Source organism: Bison bison, unplaced genomic scaffold (assembly GCF_000754665.1).
Source record: "Bison bison bison isolate TAMUID 2011002044 unplaced genomic scaffold, Bison_UMD1.0 scf7180017864471, whole genome shotgun sequence".
Lineage (NCBI taxonomy): Eukaryota > Metazoa > Chordata > Mammalia > Artiodactyla > Bovidae > Bison > Bison bison.
Window position 1 is genome coordinate 38,395,872 of NW_011495032.1, and position 17,332 is coordinate 38,413,203.

The 17,332-nt window shown below is 38.0% G+C and overlaps 1 protein-coding gene across 1 annotated transcript in view; it reads left to right on the forward strand.

Annotated features, from left to right (window-relative positions):
- The window catches only part of XRCC5 (X-ray repair complementing defective repair in Chinese hamster cells 5 (double-strand-break rejoining)), an 86,673-nt gene that overhangs the window by 8,874 nt on the left and 60,467 nt on the right, over positions 1–17,332 (forward strand). Inside the window, exons 5-10 of the mRNA XM_010861159.1 lie at positions 140–262; positions 3,098–3,289; positions 6,362–6,476; positions 7,671–7,809; positions 10,915–11,027; positions 14,739–14,801. Of these exons, the coding sequence (XP_010859461.1) occupies positions 140–262; positions 3,098–3,289; positions 6,362–6,476; positions 7,671–7,809; positions 10,915–11,027; positions 14,739–14,801 (745 nt within the window). The remainder of the gene's footprint in view (positions 1–139; positions 263–3,097; positions 3,290–6,361; positions 6,477–7,670; positions 7,810–10,914; positions 11,028–14,738; positions 14,802–17,332) is intronic.

Sequence of the window (17,332 nt, forward strand, 5' to 3'; positions counted from 1 at the left end):
GACTTCTAGAGTGTAATCACATTGTTAACTGGAGCTAATTGGTTCCTTACCCTTTTTCTGCTCAGTGACCAAGTACATTTGAATTTGTAGGAAATGATTCAGAAGAATGATTTGTTAATGTGCTAACTCTGTCTTCTAGAGGAAAGAAGTTTGAGAAGAGGCATATTGAAGTGTTCACTGACCTCAGCAGCCCATTCAGCAGAGATCAGCTGGATATTATAATTCATAACCTAAAGAAATCTGGCATCTCCCTGCAGTTCTTGTAAGACCATACAAATAATAATTGTGGACAGCTCTTGTGCTCTCATGATGCGGTGATAGGACCCCTTCATAGAGCGTTTGGTTTGCAGGAGTCCTCTCTGCTCTTGAGTCAGAATCTGCCACATTAATAACTTCAGCCAGCACTCATTGATTACTCTCTGTGTTCCGGTAACTCTTCTGAGTTTTGATGATAACGGGATGAAAGTCACAGTGAAACATGGGAATTTAGCTCTGTAGCAGACTCAAAGAACTGAGGAATTAGCTTGGAGAATCTCAGGGACGGGGAAGCCTAGTGGGCTGCTGTCTATGGGGTCGCACAGAGTCAGACACGACTGAAGCAACTTAGCAGCAGCAGCATTAAGATCATTCAGTTCATCCCCTGTCTGCATAGAAGACTTTACTCAACAGTTACCAGATTGGTAGTGTCTTCTCTTAAATGTCCTAGAGAACTGTGTCTTAAAGACAGTAGATGTTTTTAGGATAGAGAAGAATGTCAACTTGGGAACCATTTTAAACACATATGCTTATTTTTAACTCATTTTCAGATCTAAAGGATACATACACATTTGTAAAATGTAATTTGCTGTGTGTTTTTGCAGATGAGGTAACAAACTTAGGGGGAAAATATATTTCATAGTTTTCTAGGGAGAGAGTCCCTCCTCTGTCAATAACTTGAATTTCCCCTCCAGGTACTTTATTTTATATCCCTTACAGAAAGTTCTTTTCACTACATTAATCCTTCCTGCTCCATCTAAAACCTGTTTTTCCTTGTCCTATTTTTTGGTAAAACCAGAGTGATAGTATAGAATGTTGAATTATTAGTTTTCTGAGGACACTCATTTTTCAGACTGAAATCTCTACCAGGAAGCCTCCAGCTCCGAGTGGTAAGCCCACGGCTTCTTTAAAATGTCTGCCATGGGGAATTAAGAACCTCTCTTGCATGTATGTACTTCTTAAGACTGCTGAGGGGCATCTCCTTTCTGTAGAACTGTAGAAAAATAGTTCAGAATAAGCCATCAAGCTGATACTTGTTAAGATGGTACTTCAGAGAAATTAAGTGCTTTTTAAGTGATTCTTCTTACTGAGTCGAGGTTTTCTCGGCACTTCAAAAGCCCAGCGTGGTTTCTGTTCCCTGCTCATAATCTCAGATGTCTTTACATCCTTCACACGTCCTGTACTTCTGTCAGTTTCACTGGAAAGGGCTACTTTTCCTTTTGTGTGAGCAATACTGTAAAGCAAGCTGAGACAGAACAGAGCCTTTTCTTCCACTGGCTTGGTATTTGACTGGTTGTTTATAAAATGCTGATTGGATTGTTTAACTCTCTCTTCCTTTGCTGCAGACCTGTAGCATCCAAAGTAGAGTTTTGGGTTTTCTTGTTTGGTGTCTCCCATGTATGATTGATTCTTCTAGTTGGACCAGACCTTCCTGATCCTTTATTTTCATCATCCCTTCTTCCTGGTTGATGCTCTGGAAGCAGCAATAGTCTCATGAAACATGATGTGCCATATCCTGCTCCCTGGAAGCTCTTTTTTCATGTAATGCAGGATATATACATCTGTCATGCAAACAATATGTAGAAAAAAATGTAAACGGGAAACTCTGTTTTAATAATGGCAAATAAAATGATAAAGGAATCACCTTAAAATCCACGTGGGGTCACTAACAGATAATGTTGAGTAAACTGAAGAAGCCATTTGGGTTTCCAGGGACACAGTGGGGTGACGTGCTACAGTGGAAAGAACCTTGCTCTTTCAGTCAGATGACCAGGTCTTTGCTCATCTTTAGCTATGCGGCTTTGGCTAAATTATTTTGTCTCTGTATATTCCATTTCTTTTCAAAAGATGAAGATAGAAATCTCTACCTATAATATAAAGATGAAATGAGATTGTTTATATGAAAGCATTTATAAAGTGTCATATAGATTATCATCATAAAAGGTGTTTCGTTGGTTTGCTTTTCTATTTGTATATTGATTATTGACTATTCCCATGACTGTTGATCCCAATCTAGTTTTAGTCTCATTTCAGTCAAACAACTGGAGTGAAGCAAGAACAAAACTGGTTTTACTTATTTCTAGCAATTAACTGATTTCTGTATAAGAATTTTATATCTAAAATAATGATGATAATGTTTGTGGTGTAAGTATTTTAACACTTTATCTTACTGATCTTTATAATAACCTTGAGAAATCATTAATGGGCATTTGTTTGTTATTTTTGTCTGCCTAGAATGTCACCCAGCTTTTTTCTAGGAAGCATTTCTTCCTACTCTTTAACCTTATGGCTTGAAAGAAAGCTGACCTTCCAGATCTGGCCCCCAGGTTACCATTGATTCCTGCTTTTGATGTTGTGCTTTTTGAATTGGAGAGTAGAGGGTTAAACCCTCAGTCCCTCTTTGGTAGTAGAATTGGGCTTTATGCACTTGAGGGTGTTCAGAAGCAATGTGGAGGAGAGAGCAGGCCAGCATAAAGGCAAATGAAGATGAAATACGGAGATAGAGTGAAAGGCTCACAGAATCCCTGTGGTGTTTGAGACTTTGGATCTAGTCATCCTAAGGCCATGTGCAGCCTCGCTCTTTGAATTATTTTGTTATGTAAGCCAATAAATTTCCCCCATAAAATCCAAACCAAAGAGGTTTCAGTTACTTGAAACTGGTAAGAGTACTGGCTAAGGTAGCTGAGTGCTATTTGACAGCTGAGAAACGTAAAGCTCAGAGAAGTTGACTGACATGCCCATTTTCTCACAGCTAGTGAGTGACAGTTACAGAATTGGAACCCAGTTTATCATTTGGCTTCAGAACTTGTGTTCTTAACTACTGCTGATCTTTTCTTGGTAGTTTGCCTTTCCCGATTGGCAAGCAAGGTGGAACTGGGGACAGAGGAGATGGCAGCTTGCTCTCAGACCACCACGGGCCTTCCTTTCCTCCAAAAGGAATCACCGAGCAGCAAAAAGAAGGTATTCAGATGGTGAAAAAGGTGATGATGTCTTTAGAAGGTGAAGATGGGCTGGAGGAAATTTATTCCTTTAGGTAAGAAGTGAAAACATTGTCTACAAATTTCAGTTGTAAGCATATTCATTTCTCTTTTGATCAGAGAGCTCTCTAATGCTTTTCCTTTTCTGAGCCATTCTTGAATTAACAGTTATACTAACACTTTAATAAATACTCTGGTTTTTATTAAAAAAATGGTATACCAGCCTCTAATCCTTTTCTTTGAAGTTTGCATGGTTGGCACAAGGTTGCTCCTTTATTTCCAGGACTGTCAGGAGAGGTTGGAAATATATAGATATAATGAAAGATTTAACAAGTCAAATGATAAAAGATGAGGTGGTAGATTTCTTCTTTATGCCAAGCTTGGGATACATTTCTCAGGCCCTTCCTTGTCACACCTAAAAAATATTCTTAATTATAAAAGTGGTATCAGATCTGAGATAATACTCAGTATCCTCTTGTCCTCTGATTTAGGTTTTGGAGGCAGTATACTATAATATAGTAATTTTTTGCCATTTATTTATTTATTTTTAGCTTTTTGACTGTGCTGTGCAGTGTGCATCCGGACCAGGGTTCAAACCCATGCCCGCTGCCGTGGAAGTGCAGTGTCTTAACCACTAGACTGCCAGAGAAGTCCCTATATATAATAGAGTGATTTTTTTTCTTTTTAAAGCTTTTGTCACAAAATAGTTTGGTCAGGCAAACACAAAACAAAACCCCCAAATTTATAACCTACTTATTCCATATGGGCTTTGTAAAGGCAAGAAATGTGAAATCCCGGAAGTACCATGTAACAATAAAGCAAGCTGCTTTTTTCAGCCATCCAGAGATAGTGGAAGAGACTGTTATTCTCTGTTGGAATTGGATATGCACTTAGTTTGAGCAAAGAACGTGACAAGGGCCCCTGGCATCTAGAATGGTGTATATTTGAGGGGCTTGATTTGGTAAAAGTGGTGGCGGCATACTCTACTGCACAGTATTCCTTTTTTAGAGTTTCAGATTTTCAGGAATACTACCTAATGTTAAAGAATTCATTTCAGTTTATCAATAAATACACAAAGCATGAGCCTTTTAAATAAAATTCTTAATTGTTGAAGTAGATCAACAATTAAGATTTTTTTGAGTAGTGATAGTGTATATCTGCTCTAATTTTTCTTCTCAATCACAATTTTTACATAATTCTAATGAGCTATAGTTGATAAGTGATAAACCTGCTTTTCTAAGTATAGATACTCTTGGAAAATTGCAGGTAAATGGGGATTTTGGAAATTAAACTGTAATTTCCCAAGGGATTGGTGAAAGAATCAAAGAGGAATCCTATAAAGTGATGTTTCTTTGTCTTAGTATATGTTCTAATTGTAATACATTCGAATGTGTTTTTCTAAATTATTCTCTCAAATTTGAACATGGCTTGCTTTAATGTGGGAATACATGTCTGAAGTGAACACGTTCACCATGATATTGAAAGAATTATCGGCCAATAAAATTATTGTTAAGAGTTTCTTACAGCAAGGAGGGAAATTACTATGTGTTGTCCTCACCTTTTTTTAAATGTTTATTTATTTGGCTGCACTGGATCTTAATTGCTGCATGCAGGGTCTTTAGTTGTGACACATGGGATCTAGTTTCCAGGGTTAGAACCCAGGGCCTCTGCATTGGGCGTGCAGTCTTAACCACTGGACTACCAGGCAAGTCTCTCTTCCCATTTTTGAAGCTGTGTTGATTTCAGGTCTCCCGTGAAGGTATGGATCAGAACTTGGCCATCTGATATAGTAGCCATTATCCGCAGGTGGCTACTTAAATTTAAATTCAGTAAAATTACATAAAGTTAAAACTCTAGCCCCTCAGTCATACTCTCCACAGTTCAAGTGCTCAGTAGCCTATTGTACAGGCACAGTTGGAAATACAACACTTCCCTCATTGCACTGAGTGCTACAGGACAGCCCAGTGCTAGGCTTATTCTTATCTAGAAGACGTTAGTGGGAGATAACGTGACTTCTAATTTGGGGAGGTTCATATCTACTGCAGAATTTATCCAGTTGTTCTTAGATGTTACCTATAAAATGCTGATCTTCAGAACTTCCCCTGGAACAGAATCCAAACCTCTTGATTATTTTAGACATGACTTATAGTACAACTAGCAATGTCCTGTGAGGCAGGTGAAACCTGATTTCAGACCCACTCCTTCTTCAACGAATATAAAGCCAAGGTGTACCATAAGCTTTGGAGCAGAGTATCAGGTAGAATATCTACTATTCATTGTAAATTGTTCCTGAAAATCGGAGTCTCTTGAGGCCTGTTTGTCCGTAACTCTGGATAATGCCAGATAATCCTTAGTGAATTCCATAAGTTCCACCTCTCGCATGTATTTTTCTTTGCTATATTTGATCAGGAACCAGATGAAAGTAGAGTTGATCTTCACTAATGTTCAAAGGAACTAGCTCTGTACATTGTGTTTGCTACTTCCCAGTTCCCCTTCCCTGCCGACTGAGAAACGTAGGATTATTATATCTGCTTTATTTTAAGACAGTATGGACTGCTCAGTTCCTTTATCTCCTGAAAGATCATTTTCTAACTCTCTCCACAATGTGCGTATACTCATCATGTCTTTTATTTAAGAGAATGGAAACGAACTAAAGAATTGCGGAGTTAAATGACATTGAACAGTGACATTATAGGATGGAGCCCACCCTTTGATATCCTAGAGTAGGGCTTTTTATCCTGAGGTCTGTGATTTTAAGGGAGTTGTGCAAATGCATTTATGAATGTGCTTGTATCATATCCTCACAGTGTCCTTGATCCTGAGAAAAAAAAAATGTTACAAACAACTGGCTGAGTTGAAAGAAAAGATTGAATGAGGGAAGATAGAGATGTTCCTTTTCACCTGTTAGTGAAATTCAGCTGGGATTCAGCTCCTTCCTCAGCCAACTCATTTGTACTCTGGCTCTCTCCCAACTGAGAGTTGCCACAAGTTTTGCTTGTCATCACCTGCTGTTCCTCTCTTTATGATCAACAGCATCTCACTTCTCAGTCTAGAAAACTAAATGCAATATCCAGCAAAGGTTAACATTTTAAAATTGCTGCTTTCATAATACATTTTTCTTTGTTAAGTGAGGCTCTGAGACAGCTGTGTGTCTTTAAGAAAACTGAGAGGCGTTCCATGCCCTGGTCCTGTCAACTGACCATTGGCTCCAATTTGTCTATAAAGATTGTGGCTTATAAATCGGTAAGTGGTAGGTACACATTTTTTAAAGAAATGTTACCAGGCAGACAAATGTGCTTATATAAGAAACTGGCAATTCATGTGTGGGTTATTCAAAACCATAATTACTGCTTCTCTAACTGCTCTCCCTGTTTATTTCATCTCTATTTAGCTTTTATGTAAAAAGCATGCTACGAGAGGAACTTTTAAGAATTGTCTGTAATAGAAGTTGGTTCCCTCCTCTTTCTCTTTCTCTCCATTGACAATTGATTGTTAATCACAAGTTTCAAGTCTTTCCCTCTCCTTTTCTTTTTTAAAAGAAAGAAAATGCATTAAAAAAAAGAAAAGTTGCATTATTGTAGTATTGTAGCAGAAATACAGATACAAACCAGAGTTAAGCTCAGAGTTTTTAAAGCTCAGTCCCATCTAATTCAATTATAAATGATCTGGTAGTAATAGCATCTAAAAAATATGAGTACATTTTGACCTATTAGTGTGAAATGGCCTCTTTGTAGCATATGTGCATAATAGCACACTTTCAGAAATGAGTTGTTTTTGGTAGTGACTTGATGACATACCAGTTTGAATGTCAGCCTCTGATCCATGTCTCCACATGACCCTCCTTGCCTTTTTTCTTTAAATGTACAAAATAAATATATAAACACACTTAAATATATAAAATGTAAAAAGCATGTTTTTTTATAAACTGTTTTTTTTTCTTTTAATATTCAAGGACTTAATTCCAAAGCATACTACATGCATGAGCACCATGGAGGTACTTCAAGGCCTAGAATAGTGTCCCTGAGAATGAGAATAAGTCTCTTGCCTTTTTTTTCCCTTTTGGTAGCTTCTTTTTCGTATTTTCTTATTGATTTCTGACTACTGATAGACTGCTTTCCCCTTTCTTCTCTATTGAAAAAGTATGGTAACAAAATGTAGGGTCTTCTTTTATTAAACAGTCTGTGGGTTTTGCATAGAAAGTGTTTGAGTATCTATGAATGTTAATATTTATCTATGGATTACCCTTGGGGAAAATAAAATGTAGAAAGGATTATAAAATAAAATTTCCACAGTAAGCCAGAGACGACACACCAGTGTAGCTGGAGTGATTGTTTTGGATTTTTTTCTGTAAAGCAGAGAATGTATTAGTTTTTCCTCTTTCTTCAGTCTGAATCCTGACTTTCCTTGTTTTCCCTTTATTTTTCTTTCGGAAATCAGATTACACAGGAGAAGGTTAAAAAGTGTTGGACAGTTGTGGATGCAAGAACTCTGAAAAAAGAAGCTATACAAAAAGAAACAGTTTATTGCTTGAATGATGATGATGAAACTGAAGTTTCAAAAGAGGATACTATTCAAGGTATTATGCCAGTGAGAGTTTCACTGTTTCCTGGAAGATTTTCTTCAAGATGATATGAGGCAGGCTAGGTTTTGTATTGTTATTTGTCTAGAGACACATCTGTGTGAGGGAATCATGGGATGCTGGGTTCTGTAACTCATCTACTGGGGTTTGGGCAGGGCTGTTCTGAAACAGGAGTATGCTCATGCATTCGGTCTCTCTGGGTTTTATTTATTTTTAATTGTTGATGATTGCTTTACAATACTGGTTTGATTTCTATCATACATCAACATGAATTAACCATAGGTGTACATATGTCCCCTCCCTCTTGAATCTGTCTCCCACTTCCCGCCCATTCCCACCCTTCTAGATTATTACAGAACCCCAGTTTGAGTTCCCTGAGTTGTACAGCAAATTCCCATTGGCTGTCTGTTTACATGTGTTAGTGTATATGCTTCCATGCTACTCTCTCCATTCATCTCACTCTCTCCCTCTTCTCAAGTGACAGGACTTAATACTTGGCTTTGTTTTGAAGTCTGAAGCTTACTAGCTAGGCAAATGCTTATATTAACATGGGTGAAGCAACTTTTTTTGCGAATCTTTGACTTCCATGGTGATCATTTTTCTAAATGCCAATTTCAGGTCTCATAATGTGCCAGATTAGCTCCCTTAAGGTAATTTAGGGGTTAAAAAAATTATTTATATTTGTCATGTTGCTTTATATTCATTGGGATCTTTAGAGTTGTACTTCGTATATTTATATGCATTAGCTCTGTAGAGTGTATTTAGATCATGTCTCTATCCAGAGAGCTTAGAAGCCAGCTGAATGTTCAAGAGCTAAAGTGATAAGATACCAAATGATGGTTAAGATAGAAGCCAGAGTCTTTATATAATAAATTTATTACCAGACTACTATGTGCTAAATAGTCTCAGTATAATTTTAATTTACAAGCCTTGAAAAAAATTCCTTTTATCTGTGTGGCATTGTATCACAGTGTTTGTGTATATTTATATGTTTTGCAGGGTTTCAGGGGGTAGGAGAGTGATTAAAAGTGGTAATGGTTATGCCTCCTTTCTTTGTTCTCATGAGTTATATTTAGAATGTAATTACCATCCCATCATCTCTACTAATTCTTTAATTCAGCTCATCGGTAGAGTGTGGTTAAGAACAGAAATTTTGGAGTCAGACTGGTTAGAATCTTGGCTCCACTACTTGCTAGTCATTTAATCCTAGTATAATGACTGTCTCATAGTAGGAGGATTAACATGATTAAGGGCATAAGACCAGAAAAGTAGAGGGCCTTCTCAGTGATACTGAGTAGTTGGGTAAGATGTACTGGGCATATACAGATTCGTGGTCAGAGCAGTATATAAAAGACAACCTGCATTTTCTCTTTTAATCTTCACAGCAAGCAGTGAAGTAGGCACTCTTGTCCCCATTTTACAGATAAGAGAACTGAGGCTGAAAGACATTCATTAACATGTGCAGTATCACATAGTTAACAGCTAGTAGATTTGAACCCAGGGCTGCAAGAGTCTGTGTTTCTCCATACTGTTCTGAGTTAGGAAGGGTTCTGAATGATACACTGAAGAGTTGATGCTTAATTTTGAGAGCAGCATGAAGCTGTTTATAATTTTGAGGAACAGAATCTCAGAGTTGTGTTTTAAGACGATTAATAGGACATATGGATATAGGATGAATTGGAAGGAGAAGGGACTAGACATGAGGGTGCCAATTCTTTTGGTTGCAAGCAAAGAAAGCAACTCTGGTTTATCTTAGGCAAAAAGCAAATTCATTGGTAGAGCAATGGAGAGGAAAGAGTTAAATATGGTTTAAGTTCAAAGAGTATAGGTGAGTAGCTTTTCTCTCTTAGCTTTTTGCAGTTACCCACATGCTTCCTTTGCCTGTCCCCTACTCTCTACCCCCTAATAGGTAGAGTTCTCTCTTCTAGATAGAGGGATTAGTTAATACGAGCAAAGACTTGTCGTATTTGTAGTCTGTTCTCTACTTTTGGCCATATACAAAAGTTGCAGTACTTGATTTGCCCTTTAAAAGATGAACCAGAAAACATGACACTTAACGAGAAGTTTCAAATTACTCTTAAACAATTCAAGTAAGATGTCTGAAAAAACATGTACTACTCTTATGTGCCATGTATTTCCCTCTTAATTTTTTGTTGACATTTTTTTATCATTAGCTTTTATTAAGACATATAGAAACGTGTTTCTTTTTAATCAAATACTTTGCATGAACAGAGTGAGAGGGGCTAATCAATAAACATTGGATCACAGAATCTGCCCCCAGACACACACGTTTCTTTGTTTCTTCGAGTGAAGATGCACACATGTGCTTTTCCTTTTTATCCGCCCAAGGTCAGACTCCTTGGATTTTGATGATCTTTCTCCCTATTAAACATACAATACTATATAGTGAAAGGGCTCGACCGTACATAGAACAAAGACCCTGAAACAGGGTTGGAGTTTTTTTAAGGAGCCAAGAGCCTATATGTGTATGAATACCCTAAGTAATTAAAAATATATATATATAGACAATCCTACCCTAGAAATAAAATAAATTTAAATGCAGAAAAATATCCAGCATATCAATTGAATGTTTCTGAATAGAAAAATTTTGGCATCTTCCGTTAGGCATTTATAAATCTCCAGCATCCATTTTTGGGAACATTTTGTTCTGAAATTTTCCAATAGGAGTTTTTCTCTGTAGATTTCCAGGTTTCTGAATAAATGTGTTCTTGTTATTATTTGTATAAATCATGATTATACTTTATAGTCATTCATGGTTTATATTTGGTTGGTAACTAGTACATTGCATTTGCTGCTGTTCTTTCTTCTAGGCTGGATAATCATCAAGGTAACTAGATGGCAGAATATGCTACTTAAAAAAATATAATTAGATTTTAATTATCTCTATATTGTATATGTTTGTGGATCTGCTGCTTCCTTTCCCTCATTGATCACAAGGGACAGAAATTTGATTCCAGGGAACAGTATATAGAGGCTTGATCCGGAGTGTGCATATATTGTTAATGTATATGTGGGGCCAATTTCAGCTTGTAGAAAATGGGGCCCCATATGCTTAACAGATGCTCTTCTCTTGTTCTCCAGGGTTCCGCTATGGGAGTGATATCATTCCTTTCTCTAAAGTGGATGAGGAACAAATGAAGTATAAATCGGAGGGAAAGTGCTTCTCTGTCTTGGGATTTTGTAGATCTTCTCAGGTAAAGCACATATTCTACTAATTGTAAACAAAACAGACAAGCTTTTTTCTCATTATTTGAAATGGTGTGGTTTTGATTGGACCTTTTATGTATACTTATTTCACTTTTAATTTTTCTAAATGTAGTTTGCGGTGCTACTATCTTTGATTTTTGAAGATTGAAAATCAAGAGGTGGAGAAGTCAGCATAAATCAGAAGAACAAACTCAATGAAAAGTCACTTCTTAGCTTTGGTGTCAGTGGTAGCTCATGGTAGCCTTAAAGAAACAGCAACCAGTTCTTTGCTGTTGTATTCCTTTCTCTAATTGTAAACTGGAATGTTTTATAGGAATGAAAGTCTAGTTGGGTTTTGAATGACCATAGATCTCTTAGAATATCATTGATTTATGCCAGTCACCCTTCTCAGTGCCCAACAGAGATCTAAGATGTGAAGCTTGTTCATAAGTCATCTGTTTTTAGACTGCAATACAGAGATGCAAAATAGACACATTGGGAGATGAAGTAACTCAGTGAAGGCTGTGAGATACAATACACGGTCCTAGAAAGAGTCATTAAAGATTCATAGAGGTCTTAAGTGAAATGTTCTTGAAATGTACTTGAATAAGTAGAAAATGCATCTTTTCAGGCTTTTTAGAGATGAAGAGATTCTTGTTGGCTCCAGAAGAACTCAAGTGAGAATTAAAATAAATATATTCCAGTATACCAGATTTGAACTTCTTCATGTTGCTCTAGCATGTGGTCCTTGTGTAAGTCAGTGTTAGAATAATTCGGTGAAGTTGGGGAGAATGTGTTTCATGATATGCTCAAACTGTTAGGTGCATTTTTAAGATTCATAAGCCAAAAATTGAGAATATTTACTTAAAGTCAATACAGTTTTAATGGTGAGATTAAATACTTTTTGGAAGTTGAGAGTCTCTAACAAATTACAATCAACATACTTTTCTTTAAAATTATTTACTTTGGGAGGAGTGATTAAACTTAAAATTTATGTTTATTAAAGTCAGTGCTTATGAGGCAAGTGAAACAGAGCCTCCATTCAGACCTGCTTGTAGAAACTAGCCTCTTGGGAACTAATTCCAGCTAGGCAGAAAAGAATTGCCTATCTAAAACCGCTACAACTGTAATTCAGCACTCAAAAAACTTAAATCATCTGTGCCACAGTGGGTGTGGGGGCCCATTTAGTTAAATGATGAAGCAAGAAAGAGTGAGCTGAAAAAATACATATTCCATTTAAAGAGATTTTTATTCACTTAAACTGAAGTTTTAAGTCATGAAGTATTTTCTAAATCAACTTTTTTTGATGTTAAGCTCTAAGTTATTTTTATCTTAAGTACATTATCAGACAGATACAATAGAAATAGTCATGCTACTGCTACTGCTAAGTCACCTCAGTCGTGTCCGACTCTGTGCAACCCCATAGATGGCAGCCCACCAGGCTCTGCCATCCCTGGGATTCTCCAGGCAAGAACACTGGAGTGGGTTGCCATTTCCTTCTGCAATGCATGAAAGTGAAAAGTGAAAGGGAAGTTGCTCAGTCGTGTCTGACTCTTCTCGACCCCATGGACTGAAGCCTACCAGGCTCCTCCGTCCATGGGATTTTCCGGGCAAGAGTACTGGAGTGGGTTGCCATTGCCTTCTCCAAGAAATAGTCATAATAGCTACCATTTACTGATTACAATATTACAGTCAGTATACTAAGCATTTTATGTAAATTCCCATTTAATTCTTGTTATAACCCTCTTCAGTTCAGTTCAGTCGCTTCAGTTCAGTTCAGTCGCTCCAACTCTTTGTAACCCCATGGACTGCAGCACACCAGGCCTCCCTGTCCATCACCAACTCCCAGCGTTTACTCAAACTCATGTCCATTGAGTTGATGATGCCATCCAACCATCTCATCCTCTGTCGTCCCCTTCTCCTCCCACCTTCAATCTTTCCCAGCATCAGGGTCTTTTCAAATGAGTCAGTTCTTCGCATCAGGTGACAAAAGTATTGGAGTTTCGCTTCAACAACAGTCCTTCCAATAAATATTCAGGGCTGATTTCCTTTAGGATGGACTGGTTGGACAACCCTCTTAGGTAGGTGCATGATACATACTTTAGATATTAGGAAATTGAGGTTCAGAGCTGTTAGATAATAGGCCCAAGGTGACCCAGTTCGAAGGTGGTAGAGATGGGTTTTGAACAAGGTCTCTCTGACTCTAAAGCTATGCCATTAATCAACTGTGATCTGTGCACCAGTAGACAGGCTCATTTTTGAATAGTCTAGCTTTTATATCCGGAGAAGGCGATGGCACCCCCCTCCAGTACTCTTGCCCGGAAAATCCCATGGGCAGAGGAGCCTGGTAGGCTGCAGTCCACGGGGTCACCAAGAGTCGGATACGACTGAGCGACTTCCCTTTCACTTTTCACTTTCATGCATTGGAGAAGGAAATGGCAACCCACTCCAGTGTTCTTGCCTGGAGAATCCCAGGGACGGGGGAGCCTGGTGGGCTGCTGTCTGTGGGGTCGCATAGAGTCGGACACGACTGACGCGACTGAGCAGCAGCAGCAGCAGCAGCTTTTATATACTTGCTTTCGTGTATTGTGTTAACAAATGCATACACAGCATCTTAAGAAGGTTTTTCCATAGCAACTAAGGTAAAGTGTACGTATGTACCTTCTAACAGACTAGTAATTAGCTTTAAATAAATAAGATCACATAGTTTTCCAGATTCCCTTAAACTGAGGGACACTAATATTTCTGGATTGAATTAGTGTGAAACTTTTCATTATATAAAATGGACTTTTTTTTTTTGGAATTGTGAATTACTCTTTTAAATTTTCAGGGGACTTTTCACTTTTTCTTCTTCCAAGTTGTCAGTATTCTTGGTATCTAATTATAGGATGGATAAGAATTTAGCCAGAAATTCCCCAAATGTCTGACTGTCCTTTGAGAAGTCATTTAGGTGCCTTAGGAAAAGGTATCATTAACTGTTCTTGAATCAGTCAACTATTACAGATTCTAATAAAAGGACAAATAAATCTATACAAATGTAGCAGACTGAAAATATAAAATTATTCCCATATTTCTTCAAATAATGGTTTTCAGATGGGAAATGGATGTGAAGATGGAGGGTATTTAGATTACATGGGCCTCACCACCACACCTTTGAGACTCAGTTTTCTTGAACTGCTGTTACTGTGAAAGTGCTCACAATTTCTCAGCATTAGAGGTGGGAGTGCAGAAAAAATATTTGAGAAGCATTACTTCTCTTATGGCACCTTCTTAGAAACTCTGGGCTCTAGATGACATAGATCAAAGAGATGTTGATCTTGGTTGATAGATGCAGGTGGTTATAATATCAGGAACTCTTAGTATTCATTTTCTAGTCTGTCTTTGACTCTGATGCTCTGCTAGTTAAGTAATTTAAAGGACAAATGGTACTCTAGTCTCTTGCAATTCATCAGTGCTTTGTCATTGCTCTTAGGATGAAGTCCAAACCACTTTGCTTATGAGACTTCATGATCTGATCTATGCTAAATCTTACTCATCTGACTTTACATTTATTGTGTTTAATTTATTTGAACCTCAAGTAGTAAGTTGTTTCTAGTGCCTGTGAATGTTTTTCAGCAAGAGCATTTTGAATAGAATTTCTTAATAACATGTGGCATTATGGTTTCATATGTTCCTTACTTTGGATCTAAACCAGTTCTTTTTCTCACTTCCTCGTGTAGGTCCACATGAAATATTTTATGGGAAATCAAGTTCTAAAGGTCTTTGCAGCAAAAGATGATGAGGTGAGTTGACAGTAGGTCTTTAAGGCAGGGCCACAGAATTGAATTGTCATTTTAAGTGAGTTGTTTGGGGCTTTTATAGTTTAAAATAACATTAATTCTTGCAACAGCAGTGGGAAAATTCACTGACCTTTAGCTTTGAAAATGGAGAAGTGATAAATGAGTTTGTCATAGCATGAGCACAAGGCCTAAGAACATAGTCCTGCAATTGGAGATCAGGTGAATATTAAAAACAAAAATGTTTGAGCAAATATATTTAATTTGGGGATCTCATGGTCACAGGTTCAGGAAGTGTGGCATTAGGTTAATATTTTCATTTTCATAAGCAGAACATTTAGTGCTGGCTTGAACTGAACAAAGCTAGTGGAGGTAATGAAATTCCAGCTGAGCTATTTCAAATCCTAAAAGATGATGCTGTGAAAGTGCTGCACTCAGTATGCCAGCAAATTTGGAAAACTCAGCAGTGGCCACGGGACTGGAAAAGGTCAGTGTTCATTCTAGTCCCAAAGAAGGGCAATGCCAAGAATGTTCAAACTGCCAAAGTACACTTATTTCATTTGCTAGCAAAGTAATGTTCAAAATTTTTCAAGCTAGGCTTCAACAGTTCATGAACCGAGAATTTCCAGATATTCAAGCTGGATTTAGAAAAGGCAGAGGAAGCAGAGATCAAATTGCCCACAGCTGGTGGATCATAGAAGCAGCAACAGAATTCCAGAAAAGCATCTATTTCTGGTTTACTGACGATGCTAAAGCCTCTGATTGTGTGGAAACAAACTGGAAAATTCTTAAAGACATGGGAAAACCACACCACCTTACCTGCCTCCTGAGAGACCTGTATGCAAATCAAGAAGCAACAGTTAGAACTGGACATGGAACAATGGACTGGTTCAAAATTGGGAAAGGAGTATGTCAAGGCTATATATTGTCACCCTGCTTATTTGACTTATATGCAGAGTACATCATGGAAATGCCAGGCTGGCTGAAGCACAAGCTGATATGAAGATTACAGGGAGAAATACCAATAATAACATCAGATATGCAGATGACACCACCCTTATGGCGAAAGCAAAAAAGGAACTGAAAGGCCTCTTGATGAAAGTGAAAGAGGAGAGTAAAAAAGCTAGCTTAAAACTCAATATTCAAAAAGCTAAATCATGACACCCAGTCCCATCACTTCATGGCAAATAGATGGGGAAAGAATGGAAACAATGACAGACTTTATTTTTCTTGGGCTCCAAAATCACTGCAGATGGTGACTGCAGTCATGAAATTAAAAGACACTTGCTCCTTAGAAGAAAAGCTATGACCAACCTAGACAACATATTAAAAAGCAGAGACTTTACTTTGCCAACAAAGGTCCGTCTAGTCAAGGCTATGGTTTTTCCAGTGGTCATGTATGGATGTGAGAGTTAGACTATAAAGAAAGCTGAGCGCCGAAGAATTGATGCTTTTGAACTGTGGTGTTGGAGAAGACTCTTGAGAGTCCCTTGGACTGCAAGGAGATCAAACCGATCAATCCTAAAGGAAATCAATCCTGAATATTCATTGGAAGGATTGATGCTGAAGCTGAAGCCCCAATACTTTGGCCACCTGATGTGAAGAATGGACTCATTGGGAAAAGACCCTGATGCTGGGAAAGATTGAAGGCAGGAGGAGAAGGGGATGACAGAGGATGATATGGTTGGATGGCATCACTGACTTAATGGACGTGAGTTTGAGCAAGCTCCAGGAGTTGGCGAAGGACAGGAAAGCCTGGCATGCTGCAGTCCATGGGGTTGCAAAGAGTCGGACAGAACTGAGCGACTGAACAACAGCAACAAAGCATGCTGAAGATCCACTTACTCACTGGACAGCTTCCATCATTGAGAAGTTTGTCTTATTCTCTTTGCCCCTTTCTCTTCATTCTCTTTCTACATCCCAGGAGGTTGTGTTTTCAGGCTGGTTTCTGTCTGATTAACAACCCGTGACTGTTACATCCTATGTGCACACCTGCCCTCTCTACAGATATTTCCTGTGCAGTCTTCAAGTCAGAACTCCCTTGGAAATTTTGATGTTAACTGGAGGCTTACCATCCTGTGTCTGTTTCAGACTACTTAAACAGGTCTCCAAGTTCCAGAAGTTATTTATATTTGGAACTGGTAAACTGGATGCAGAAGGCTTGTTCGGTTGGTGGTGTTAGGGATCTAGTCCTCCTTTTCCCCTCACCTCTGAAAGGTAGCTGGCTGCTGATTTAGTGAATGGATATGCCAATATCCATTAGAGCAGTAAAATTAAGAGAAGAAAATGCTTGGCTTCCACTCAATGTTGGATTTGTTAATGCACAGTAGGTGTATGTGACTTCTCAAATTTGAAACTCCTACTTCATGGATTTCTCCTGAATCACATCCTTTTGGGAATCATGCAGTTCAATATATGTTGTCAACACAACTGCATTTTTAACTTCTGCCGAAGTTTTAACTCCAGCTTAATGTCCTTTTACCCAAAGAAAATTTTGATCACTTCGTGTGATTGCTGGGTATGAGTAAGAAAAGTCA